The sequence below is a fragment of the Salvelinus fontinalis genome, chromosome 4, assembly GCF_029448725.1.
Source record: "Salvelinus fontinalis isolate EN_2023a chromosome 4, ASM2944872v1, whole genome shotgun sequence".
Taxonomy (NCBI): domain Eukaryota; kingdom Metazoa; phylum Chordata; class Actinopteri; order Salmoniformes; family Salmonidae; genus Salvelinus; species Salvelinus fontinalis.
In genome coordinates this window covers 72,160,139-72,173,176 of record NC_074668.1, presented here as the reverse complement: position 1 = coordinate 72,173,176, position 13,038 = coordinate 72,160,139, and the positions used below count along the sequence as shown (strand labels likewise).

Here is a 13,038-nt window from a genome sequence, read left to right as displayed (position 1 = left end):
CTCCCACCCCCCTTTGTTTTTATACTGCTACTCGATGTTTATTATCTATGCATAAACACGTTACAAATTACCTCAACTAACCTGTACCCCCACACATTGACTCGGTACCCTCTGTATATAGCCTTGTTATTGTTATGTAATTTTCTTGTGTTACTTTTTGATATTATTTCATTTATTTTTTCACTTTAGTTTATTTAGTAAATATTTTCTAAACACTATTTCTTGAACTACATTGTTGGTTAAGGGCTTGTAAGTAAGCATTTCACAGTAAGGTCTACTACACCTGTTGTATTCGGCGCATGTGACAAATAACATTTGATTTGGTTTACTGTGTTTGTCATATTCCACCTTGTTCTAAAATCTTTATTCCACTAAGATACACGTTCATTATCTTCTCATTGTCTCACTTTCAAACGGTAGTAGTAAACACACCAGCCAACCATGTGATCTTGATTAAACAGGTCCTATGTGGCCTTATGTGGAACACAGCACTGGTCAGGATGACCCACTGTCGGGAACATTTTTATTGCCCTCAGTGACGTGCACCTTCCAGCCTTGGATTGAACACAAAGATGGCAGGGTTACAGTCTGCATCCAGATGAGCACCAACAGATCTTGCTGACAAAAAAAACAGAGGACATGTATGATGAGCCCTGCAACTTCTAAACCACATGTGAAGAGCAACATGTAGTCTACATTATGCAGTCAAAAAAGGAAAAATAAATAAATCAGGCGTGTGGGTGAGACATAGATTGAAACAGTTGCAACCAATGTGGAAATGAGTGGAGATTGGTTGGCCACGTGTTACGGGTAAGGAGGCTCGCAAGACACTTTCTGTTCCTGCCACAGAGAACCCATGTGACAAGAGATGCCACATCTTCTAGCAGTCTCATGTCAACAGTCTGAACCATATCTATACCTGCTACAGAGCTCCTAGTAAGACCAGCAGGAGAATAGCTGGATTTTAGTGCATTAAAATTGGCTGTTGGAATGGAAAGTTTCAGGGACAAGAAGGCTGAGATAGAAAGGAATCTTTACAGATGACACAACTGAGGAGGACAGTTTCCTGTTAAAACACTTACATGATACTAATAGGCCTACCTGTGGGGGACAATGTGCTCAGTTAATTTACCAAGTCATAGGCCTACTACACTTGAAGCTTCAAATACAAAACATATTTTCATTAATTCTACCACTCACACTTGCATTTTCCTGTGGCACAGCATCCTACCATTATATAGGCACAGAATGGAGAGTGAACAATGGTGTGCACTCTTAGAATGTGCACTCGATCTAGAAGCGTTCTTTATTTAAAAGCGTTATTCGGCTGTCCCCAAAGGATAACCCTTTTTGCTTCCATGTAGACTCATTTCTACAAAGTCTTACATGGAACTCAAATGGGTTCTACCTGTAACCAAAAAGGTTCTACCTGGAACCAAAATAGGTTATACTATGGGGACAGCCAAAGAAACCTTTTGGAACCCTTTTTTAAAAATATAAGCGTGTTTGTGTGTTTTAACTGTCTAAAACCTTATGTAGAAAGGAAGCCAAGCCTCAGTGTGTCTGCTAAATAAACACCTCAATGAATCAGGAGAACTTACTGGAGTCTATCTGAACTGGGGAAAACAGGAGAAGCAGAGAATGAAGTATAACCTATTTTCATTGTGCCACTGTGCAAGAGGGAGGTCAAATACTTAATCCATAATAATCCTAGTCATACAGAAATGTTTCCAATTTTCAAATGATGTGATCTATCAATGACATTCTGTCAGTGTAGGCTGTAAATGTTTTTATTGTAGACAACAATAAATAATAGAGCATGACATGCAAATTGAATATGTAGCAAAATAACATAATATCAACAATTTAGGCCTATTGGGCACTAAAATAGAATTCTGGTTTAATTCAATTTACAATGGAAACCCTGACATCTTACCTGCTAACAAGAACGTTGGCAACAGAATGCAGTAGAGCAGTCCACATACCACCTGAAGCTCCATGAGCGCGCGTCCTAAATGCACTTCTTAACTCCAGTCTACAGTCCCGCTGACATTCCTCGACTGAACGTTAAATTCCACCCAATTAATTTTAATAAACCCAGTCGGCAAAAATTGTTCATGGTTTTCAAAGTGTCTTTTGAACTGATAAAATAATGCAGTGCGGTCATTCCACTAGGCAGACATATGACTTCCAAAAGTAATATTTTTCAAGTTTCCTGAGTAGTGTACCAATGAAATCTATTGCAGTTCTTGTTCTGTAAATCCACAAGACATCTCCACCTCGCATTTCGGGGATATAAAGTGTATTCGCACGAAATTGTAAACAAAACTAACTACCAGCTCTCCCGTATTGAAACAACTCTCTTCTCTTGCCGCCCCTTGGACTGAATATTCCATGTAAAGCAATATCTTCCTGGAAAAAGTGATTCACCAGTAGGCCTTCTGAAACAGTTCAACTGTTCTTTCAATCGCTGTAAATCCAATTCACTCTAACTGGGTTGGCACTTCCTCAGAAATGTTTTTCTCTCTTCATAACCTAACTAACAATTTTAAGGTGTGTTTTCGAAAGCAACATGTCCACGAGGAAGACTATCTCACAAGCATACCCAATTAATGTATGGTAATTTCGAAAGAAACGAATACATTTTCAGCCTATTCAACTATTCTATATCATAGTTAACGCATGTTTGAAGATCTCACTGTCAGCACCATCGCCTGCGATTTTCCTACTTGAAAGAGCACGTTGTCGTTTTGCGTTGACACATGACACTTACAAACTTTAGCCTATAGCAGGAAATTATAAGTGAAATGTTGCTATGTGACACTCATTCAGCAACATGCTAATAAATAGCCCTACCTTAATTGCGCAGTAAACCAGTAGTCTATGAATTTTGAGATTATACACCCGAAAACTCGTACTCTAATCTTTTGAAAAAGTTTCACACTGCTGTAACCTGTTTGAAATTGACTCTACATCTTCTAAATAAATATTGTCTGGTAAATCATTAGCGTCCTCTAGCGGTACACCAAGCCCAACTCATCAGTGTTGCCAACTAATTTTCAGGGTAAGTTGCTAGAGGCAGGTTGATTTGTTGCTAAAAGTTGCTAAATGACGTTGTGATGTCATTGCGTGATAACGTAAAACTGCGTCATTGCGTAGAATACACAATAACCTTACTCGAATTGACTGGCCATCTCTGCAAAAAATATGATTTGACATTTGTTCAGGTACAGACTCCCACTCTTTTCTGTACTTCTGGCTGTACAATTTTGATTGAAACTTGGTGATTGATGTTGTAAGTTCTGTTCAAGAACTATATTCATTGGGTTTGGCTTGTCGAACCCGTGCTACTGCTGTTGCAGTCAGCCAACAATGATTTGCAATTTGCTGAAATTGCTGCTGGCCTGCTGTTGACGTCACTCACAATACACTTTTGCAGCCAGGCACGTGTGTTGTGACTGAGTGTGTGACAGAAAAAAAATTTTTGTGTGTAATCTAGAGGGACAATGCGTGCATTTTTGCGTTTGAGTCACTTTTCAAAAGTTGCTAAAAGTTCAAAATAAAGGTTTAAAAGTAGCTAAATTTGTAGCTAGGTGCTGTTTAAAAAAAACTTGCCAGGGTAGTCTGAAACGTTGCTATATCTAGCAACAATATTGCTAAATTGGCATCACTGCAACTCATCACTCACACACACACACAATTTACAACATCAAGAAAACCCTCTTCAAATAATTTCCAATAAAAAAAGGGAAACCAGTCAGATAATCACACTCATAGACATCCAGAATGCATTACATACAATCTCAAAAGTACATGGCCAGATAGAAAACCATCACCAACTCAAATATAGAAATAACATAGCATTGACAATTCAAAAATATATATTTTCTCTGCATGCAAATACAAATTATACATGAGGGATTGTAACATGTTGATTCAATGAAGGGATTCCATTAAACTGGTCATATTGTCAACAATGCAGAACGATGCATCATTCAGAAGCATACATCTATTTTCCATAAAATATAGGCCTATGTTTGATTTTTCAAACTAGTTTTCATTGGCAAGACAGATACATCGTTTTTATAAAAAGCAAATACCTTTACACATGAAAGCACAGAATCCTACTCATTACTTCACGTGTTTAACCTACGTCACTTTTGTTTTTAGCCGATTTTGCCTTCGGACAGAACCGAGCACCTGGCTCACGCGGTAATGTCTACAGCTTTTTTGTATTTTAGCTTATCCTGATTATTTTCCTAACCTTAACCTAAATATCAACCTACTTTAATGCTGCATAAATTATTCTAAACCAGCCCGGCCCAAATCAAATGCAATCAACGCTAATACGGGCATGAATAGAATTCCCTCAATCCCAAAACAGTTTCTAAACTACATACTGTACAGTCTTTTATAGAGCCTTATTACAACTGATTCGTTCAACAACAACAAAAAGTTGATATACTATGCACTGGCCAATCATTAAACAAATCTCTTTGAAACAGGGCGGGAGAAGGGTGTGGCTTTTATGAAGGTCACGTGTCCATTTCGCGCGAAAATGTGTTGCATGTTCAGGTCATAGCGACTTTGAGCAAGCCTTCATATATACCTCGGTGGCTCAAACTGCTGAGTTGACATTTATTTATCATTTGGCCAGTCGCCTTTCCTGACCAGAAGAGAATTGTGTGGTTCTAGATTGACATCATTATGTCTCAGGCGCGGGTCACAGATTTCTACGTCAAGAGAAAGAAAGATGCTAGTGGGGCTGCGCATGGTGATGGCAATAAAACGCAAGTTGTGGACACTGTAACAAGTAAGCCATGCTCACGATCAACTCGGTCGAAAAACAAGAATGCGGCACCAACAACAAAGGTTATGATAAAGACTTCAAAATCAACATGTTCTGAAAACAGTGTACAAGATGAGTTTTGGAGGGTTATTGACGAGGCGACTTCGGTCGATAAGGTGGAGAGCGTGTCTGTTGTGTTGGCGAGGACCGACTCGGAAAAAGAAACACTTTTCTCTAGCCCTCGAACTCCTAAGAGGACCTTTACAGAAGCCGAATTCGATCTTGGATCAGCTGTATTTTCAACCACTGCTGAACATAGCACAGCAAAGAAGCGTTTTCGGATCGAGGCAAATAAACACGCCATCGCTACAGGGACAAGTCCTGAGCCGGTTAAAGTTGTAAAGAAGTCGGTCAGGAAGAAATTGATTCTCGCCAAAGACGACGAACAGGTAATGTTGGCTTAATAATGGCGCATTTTCGGAGGCCGCCATGGCTCGTTGGCCAAAGCCTATGGAGTCATTTAATATACATTTTTTAAGCTGCGTAAATGAAGGTCTGTGTGGTAAACACAGGCTTAGGATATCTTGTAACTTACTACGTGTTGTTCTAAGACGATCATCAACTAAAGTCACTTTCATGTAGGCTAAGCAAAACAAGCACAGGCTTAAAAGGTAATGTTGGCTTATGACTTTAATATCAATCAGTTATTAACACATTTACAGCTTTTATTGCTATAATAACCTAGCAAGTCTGGTCCAGAATGGCTAGCTAGCTAGACACAACAAAAGACCTCACATAGACAATGTTTGGCTAAAGAATTTGAAGACAAATTGGGAAGGGGGCTGAATATTTATAAGTCACAACTGAAATCTTTTTTTTTTTTTTTACCAGGCAACCCACCATCTGGCTAAAGATGTACCGCAGGTACCCTATCCACTACCTGTTGATAAAGAATCAAAGAATTTAGTCAATCGCAGTGCCAACAATTCTCCAACGCGCAAACCACATGTTAAGGGCAGCACAAAACCAAAAGAGGGGCACAAGGTACAGTATTGTTTGTGGCATATGCTTTCACCTTTGCTCTTCTGTTATGTCTGTTATGTCTACACACCTGGCCACAATTAAATTCTCTGTGAGAATGTTTCATTTTATCTAATCAAGTTACTCTTTAGTCATACCATAATGGACAGCATCCTCACAAATGTTTCAGTCGCATTGTCTTTCTACAACATCAGACTTTCTCCAAAGAGGATGTTGTGGCCCTCAAGTTCCGCCTTCAGAAGATCAAGGGCCAGACACGGAAAGCTGAGAACCTGCCCTCTACGGCCCCCGAGTCTACTGCTACTGCCCCAGACATGAAGACTAAGCTAGCCTGTGTCAAAGAGCTTGCTGCTAAGGCACAACACCGGAAGGAGGAGAGGTTGGCAGAGGCCAGATCTACTGAAGAAAATAATCGTCCACAAACCGAGGATGGGTGAGGATGAAACAAGTGTTTAAATTTTAGACATCCTTAAATTCAGCCAGAGTAGGTGAAGCTCAAAATAGTGATATTTAATGCAAATGGCAAAACTGCCACCTTTTTAGGGGTCTTTGTTGGGAAACGGTGTTATTTGAAGAGGCTTTTATAGTGGCTTTGATTATAACTAATCCTTTGTCCTGATCTGTAATATGCTCTTTTTCAGAGATAAGCTCCCAGCCTATCAGCGGTACCATACTCTTGCCCAGGATGTTCCCCCTGGCCTTACCCTGCCCTTCAAGTACAAACTGCTTGCTGGAATGTTCCGTAGCATGGACACCATAGTGGGAATGCTCTTCAACCGCTCAGAGACTGTTACCTTTGCCAAAGTGAAGCAGGGTGTCCAGGACATGATGCACAAGTATGGTGCAAACTATAATTATCTAATTGGATGATAAGTAGAAATCCATGGGAAGGAACAGCAGAAATATGAATTACTTTTTATTTTATTTCACAGGCGTTTTGAGGAGACCCATGTGGGACAGATTAAGACAGTCTATCCTACTGCCTACCATTTCCGCCAGGAGAGAAACATTCCTACCTTCAGTGCTACAGTGAAGAAGTCTAGCTACCAGCTCACAGTGGAGCCTGTCATTGAAGCTGGTGAGGGGGAGGTCTCATGATGCTTTGTATTCTTTCAACACAATGAGTGTATTTAAATAACTGTTGATATGACTTTCTCCTAATGTCTGTTTTTGTTCCTCAGATAAGAGCAAGGCAGTGCTGGCTGCTTCCCGCCTGTTAGAGAGGAGACGTATCTTCCATCAAAACCTAATCAGCATTGTGAAAGGGCATCACAAGGTGGGCACCATTTTATAAGAGAATATTCTCTTAACTGTATACTTTGAGTTGACCCGACTTGGTAACCTGTATATGTTGTCTTTAGGCGTTCCTTGCCAAGTTGAATCCTCCTATTAGAGTCCCAGATGACAAGCTTACCCGCTGGCACCCTCGCTTCAATGTGGATGAGGTGCCCAATGTCCTGCCCGGTGAGCTGCCCCAGCCCCCGCAGGGAGCTGAGAAGCTAACCACTGCCCAGGAGGTTCTGGACAAGGCCCGCTCCATGATGAACCCTAAGGTACTTACTGACTGGTCTGTCCTGCATTCTCCTCCACACGTCCAACCCTTATACACACACAGTCAACGCTGCTGTTTTGTCTACATAACATCAACTGTGACCAACACTAATCTCATCAAATTTTATTAGTCACGTGCTGAATACAACAGTGAAATGCTTTCTTACGAGCCCCTAACCAACAGTGCAGTTAAAAATAAAATAAAAAAATACGGATAAGAGAAAAGTAACAAGTAATTAACGAGCAACAGTAAAAAATAATATATATAGGGGAGGTGCCAGTACAGAGTCAATGTGCGGGGGGGCACCGGTTAGTTGAGGTAGTATGTACACGTAGGTAGTGCTATTAAAGTGACTATGCACAGATGACAGACACTGGCAGTGGTGTGGAGGGGGGACAATGCAAATAGTATGGGTAGCCATTTGATTAGATGTTCAATAGTCTAATGGTTTGGGGGTAGAAGCTGTTTAGAAGCCTCTTGGACCATGGCGCTCCGGTACCGCTTGCTGTGCAGTAGCGGAGAGGACAGTCTGACTAGGGTGGCTGGAGTCTTTGACAATTTTTAGGGCCTTTCACTGACACCACCTGGTATAGAGGTCCTGGATGGCAGGAAGCGTGGCCCCAGTGATGTACTGGGCTGTTCACACTACCCTCTGTAGTGACTTGCGGTCGGAGGCCGAGCAGTTGTCACTATCCACTTTATATTTGTAAAACGTCATGATGGAATGGCATATTCATCACTTATATGGTATATCCTATTGTGTACTCCTACTTTATTTTATTGCACTGTTGCGGGAGCTTGTTTTATACTTTCTGCGTACGTGCTGAATAAACCTTGATTTGATTGGGCTTTAGTTTAAAGGGCATTCAATTCAATTGCATTGTTTGGTATTAACCATTTTGCTGTTTGCAGATGGAGAAAGCGTTGGCCAACATGGCTCTGAAGACTGCAGAGATGGTCTGTGTAAAAGAGCAAGAGCCTGTTCCACAAACTCCTGTGGCTCCTGCTGAAACTCACAGTGCCCTCAAAGGGGTGTCTCAGTCCCTGCTGGAGAGGGTAGGTCACCCTGCTGTTTCACAAGTGATCCAATGTGTTTATGTAGTGCAGTGAGGACTGGTACTGACACCTCTTTTGTTATAGATCCGAGCAAAGGAGGCTCAGAAGCTCCAAGCTGCCATGACCCGGAACCCTCAGCAGGAGGAGCGCCTTGTGATGATGTCACGGCTGGGAGAGCTGGCTCGGATCCTGCGTAACGTCTTTGTGGCAGAGAAGAAACCAGCACTGATCATGGAGGTGGCCTGTAACCGGATGGTCTCTAGTTACCGCTCTGCCCTGAGCACAGGTGAGCTATCTGAAGAAATGCCTGATATGAAATCCTATATTTTTTTACTTTTAAAAAATCCCTTGGTTTTCATTGTCGTAGTTCTGACATTGACTGACATATTTTTAGGTGATATGGAGCTGCACCTTCGTCTGCTGGCAGAACTGACTCCTGACTGGCTTACAATTCACACAATTAGAAAGGACTTCTATCTCAAGTTGATCAAGACCATGGACCTGAATGTGGTACTGGAGAAACTGAAGCAGAAGACCAAAGAGGAAGAAAGGCTTTGAAACTGCTATGATTGGTTTGTTTACCTTTTTTAAAGCAAGTTAAACTACTTTTACCAATTCAATAAGCTTGCATTTTTTACAATGTGTATAGATAAATGCTGTGTTCAATAATTCTGACTCATTTTGTGGGTGGTTTTGCAGTTGTGGGAGACTGTTTCTGGTGGATTAGGTAGTATTCTACTGACACCGTTGTCCTATTTTTGTAATAAAAACTTTCTAGTTCAGACAGACTTAATATACTTGCCCTGTGTTTAATCCTTGTTTTTTAAGGTGTGTTACATACACACTAGCATTGGCGTAAATAGATTTTAACCCTTGACAAACTGCCTTTAGATTTTGCTTGCACACAGATTTCCATCAAGCAGGTTATTGTTCTATGTATTGCACAATGAACCAGCCATGGTGAACCAATTATATTGACAAAATTACTGCCTCATACAATTGCACCAGTACACAGTAATTAATTACCAAAAGGCACCTTTTAGACATTGATCCTTAATGCATATATATTAGGGCTAGCACACAACTGACAGTTATGGAAGACTAATGAAACCATAACAGCACATTGGGTACACTTAAGATCTATTATATTGACAAGATGGCTGACTGCTCTAACAATGGAAATGTCCTCTGATTGAAGCCAGATACGTGTGCATAGCTAAGTTGTTTTTCTCAGTTGTAATGCCACATTTTATTTAACCCTTATTTTAGGTACATTGGCTACGAACACATTCTCATTTACAGCTGTTAAGGGAAAGATTGAGCCAATTGGAAGCTGGGGATTATGTGTTTCTTATTTAACTAGGCAAGTCAGTTAAGAAATTCTTATTTTCAATGACGGCCTAGGAACAGTGGGTTAACTGCCTTGTTCGGGGGCAGAACGACAGATTTGTACCTTGTCAGCTCGTATGTGGGCCAGATTGGGAATTTAGCCAGGACATGGGTTAATACCCCTACTCATGATAAGTGCCATGGGTTCTTCAGTGACGAGTCAGGACACCTGTTTAACATCCCATGCGAAAGACTACACCCTACACGGGGCAATGTCCCCAATCACTGCCCTGGAACTTTGGGATATTTTTTAAGATCAGAGGAAAGAGTGCCTTCTACTGGCATTCCAACAACACTTCCAGCAGCATCTGGTCATCCAACCCTGCATAGCTTCAGCGGCAAGCCAGCAGTGGGACGCTGGGTGGTATGCTGCTGGCACTTCCTTTTGGATTTTATTTTTACAACTAATCTACACATTGTAGGGGCAGTATTTTGAACCAACGTAAGAATAAATGGCTTTGTTGAATTACGTGAGGCTGCTTTGATGAGAGTTCCATACAAAGGGCTCATCTCATGTGGACTGGTTTTGGCAAGAGTAAATCCTCTCGATTTGCCTCTTTCTATGGTACACTTCCTGCTTTCGCCAGTTCACGCATTATGCCGTCATTGACTTGAATATGGACGCCCATTCTATTTATATGGCGGCACATGCAGTCAGGAGCGGAGGAGAGGAGAAAACACACAAAAACAATGGTTGTTGCTGCTATTCAAACTTATTACAGTGACCGTGGTCATTTGGCTGGCCAAATACAGTCTTCCAAAATTCCATGACCATCACAGCCATACTATGTACACTTAAAGTTAATGCCATTTGCTTTATAGTGCATAGGTAAACTTTCCAAAGCATGCCTATGTAAAAATGGTCTCCATTACAATTCATTACAGTTGAGTGGAATATTTTGAATTGTTTTGACCTCAATACTGCACCAGGGAGAAGAGGGTATTTGGCTTCAGCTTTTCAACCCTGTTGAGCTCAATGACCACCATGCAGCCCATTACCTCTGCATTCTGTTTCTTTATGAGCTCACAGGCAGCATACAGGGTTCCTGACAAACAGTAGAGAAAGTTACTGAGTAATATGGAGGCATTATCGACACTGGCCTCGAAACAAACGAGTAATGCCAATGAAACACTGTTACCTTAGTTAAATCAATATATATTTTTATCTGTCATACTGTCCACTCATTTGTACAAAATACACCCAATGAACAGTGAAATGCCTTACCTCCAGTGGCTAGTAGATCATCGATGAGAAGCACTTTCTGTTCTGGAGCCACTGCATCCACCTGGATCTCAACCTCAGCCTGATAAAGAATATTAATTGAAAAGGAAAAAGGAATAGTAGGTTCCAATCCATATGTACTTTTCAGAGGCTTGGAGCTGTGATATGAAAGGACAGAAAGGTGTCGGAGGTAATACAGCGGTCATCACCAGCCAATTTCACTTCTCCATACTCCAGTTTGTGTGCCACAGACAGTGTAGGCCCTGGGAGCTTTCCCTTCTTCCAGACCAGCACAAATCCCACTCCTAACCTCTGGGCTAGAAAGGATCCAAAGAGAAACCCCTGAGCATCCAGACCTACAGGACATAGATCACAATGTTAGAACAGTGACAATCCATAGTGTTGAAGGAAATATGTGGTTAAATGACAGCTGCAGTTGTAACATTCAATGAGCTCAGAATTGCCTAATTCCCAGACAGCAAACAAATTGGGAAGCTACATGGTGTCCTCAGTGACACATGCTCCAGTCCCATTGCCTCTCATGTTAATGTTCCACAGGAGCTGCATATGACTGGGTGACATGAGCTGCTTATATACAGGCAGCCCAATTCTGATATTTTTTCCCACCATATGATTATTTCACATCAGATCTGATTGGTCAAATGACCAAATTGGGCTGCCTGTCGAAAACAGCCATGGGGACTCACCATCAATCAGTGCTACTTGGGAATGTCTGCCTCACGTTCCTCAAAAAGATCGATGACTGCCGTCAGTGCGCCCGGGTTTTTGAGAATTGGACAGATGTCTCTGTGTGACAGACACAAACATATTCACATCTGTTGAAATAAATAATCCAACTAGCTATCCCTTGTAAAATATATATTCTATCGAGCCTGTAGCTAGCTACTACAAAATAGTATTACAGGAATGCATGTTATTTAGCATAGAGAGCTAGCATTGCGAAGATGGCTAGCTAGGTAACTCAGCACATACATGTAGCGCTACCTAATCTTATTGCGGTAATCTATCATTCACTGGCTACCTGAAAACTATTCCTTTGCTTGGGAAATCAGGAAAATGTTTTGTGACAAATTCTAATTTAGCTTCTCTCGTGTACACTGCCATTGCTAACTGTGCGTTAGCTTCCTGTCGACTCGTGTGTGGTGTGGACCTTGATGCAAAAAGTCAGATGCCTGGTGGTGTGACAAAATCCGGGTCGCCACTAGTTACCACAGCCACAAATCAGATGTTAAACCTAACCCTAACTACACTGCTAACCGTATGCTTAACCGTAAATTAAGACCAAGAAGCTAATTTCATGATTTTTTACGATATAGTCCCTTGACCTTGTAGATGTGCTACCTAGTGGAAACCCCAAATCAGTGCTGTTCGTTGACTTCGACACATCGATTGGATTTCCACTAGATTCGACAGCCACAAAGTCAGAATTGGCTGCCTATATCGTAAAGGTTTGACAACAAAAATGTGCTTTTTGGTCGTAATTTAAGGTTAGACATACGGTTAGCAGTGTGGTTAAGGTTTAAAATAAAATGTTCAAAAGATACATTGTAGAAATAGGCTGGGTTTAGCCATAATTGTATTATTAATAACAATTCCTCTCATAATAGTGAGAGGAATGCCGAGGCATCACCCAAGTAGGTGCTTCACAGAGTGGAAGAGGAGAATTCCAGTGGCTATTTGACTCAGGCTGGTTCACAAACTTGCCCTGTACAAGATCAACAGCAAACTCCATCACCATCATTTACCATCCTCTGCCCAGTTCCATCCTCTCAAACCATGAACTGACCCTCTCCATCTGCAGAGTATGCAGCATTCAAAGACTTGGCCTCTATTGGTTGACCTGTCATTATATATTGCTTGTTTATTTATGATGCGCTTTGAGATTTATATTATAAAAAGCGCTCAAAGTTTAATAAATTATTATTATTATGACTGACTGTGGAAGCAAGTGACGACCCATCGGTTGAC

The 13,038-nt window shown here is 41.2% G+C and overlaps 2 protein-coding genes and 1 pseudogene across 2 annotated transcripts in view; 1 reads left to right on the top strand and 2 right to left on the bottom strand.

Moving 5' to 3' along the window:
- piezo1 (piezo-type mechanosensitive ion channel component 1) overlaps nucleotides 1-2,698 on the bottom strand; it is a 75,161-nt gene extending 72,463 nt beyond the window's left edge. Inside the window, exon 1 of the mRNA XM_055921262.1 lies at nucleotides 1,937-2,698. Within this exon, the coding sequence (XP_055777237.1) occupies nucleotides 1,937-2,000 (64 nt within the window). The 5' untranslated portion in view covers nucleotides 2,001-2,698. The remainder of the gene's footprint in view (nucleotides 1-1,936) is intronic.
- Nucleotides 2,699-4,544: 1,846 nt separating this feature from the next.
- Nucleotides 4,545-9,231, top strand: cdt1 (chromatin licensing and DNA replication factor 1). Its single transcript, XM_055921277.1, has 10 exons — nucleotides 4,545-5,238; nucleotides 5,681-5,833; nucleotides 6,025-6,263; nucleotides 6,472-6,666; nucleotides 6,763-6,908; nucleotides 7,012-7,106; nucleotides 7,192-7,383; nucleotides 8,295-8,438; nucleotides 8,523-8,724; nucleotides 8,833-9,231. Exons 1-10 carry the CDS (start codon nucleotides 4,708-4,710, stop codon nucleotides 8,994-8,996), a joined length of 2,061 nt encoding a protein of 686 aa, XP_055777252.1. The 5' UTR covers nucleotides 4,545-4,707; the 3' UTR covers nucleotides 8,997-9,231.
- Nucleotides 9,205-13,006, bottom strand: LOC129854346 (adenine phosphoribosyltransferase-like; annotated as a pseudogene).
- Between the last annotated feature and the right edge of the window lie 32 nt (nucleotides 13,007-13,038).

Bases quoted from the DNA above. Each gene is read 5' to 3' on its own strand.
- cdt1 (XM_055921277.1), top strand. From the start codon at position 4,708: ATGTCTCAGGCGCGGGTCACAGATTTCTACGTCAAGAGAAAGAAAGAT. The intron at 7,107-7,191 runs GTGGGCACCATT...TGTTGTCTTTAG, and splicing joins TTGTGAAAGGGCATCACAAG to GCGTTCCTTGCCAAGTTGAA. The intron at 7,384-8,294 runs GTACTTACTGAC...TGCTGTTTGCAG, and splicing joins GCTCCATGATGAACCCTAAG to ATGGAGAAAGCGTTGGCCAA.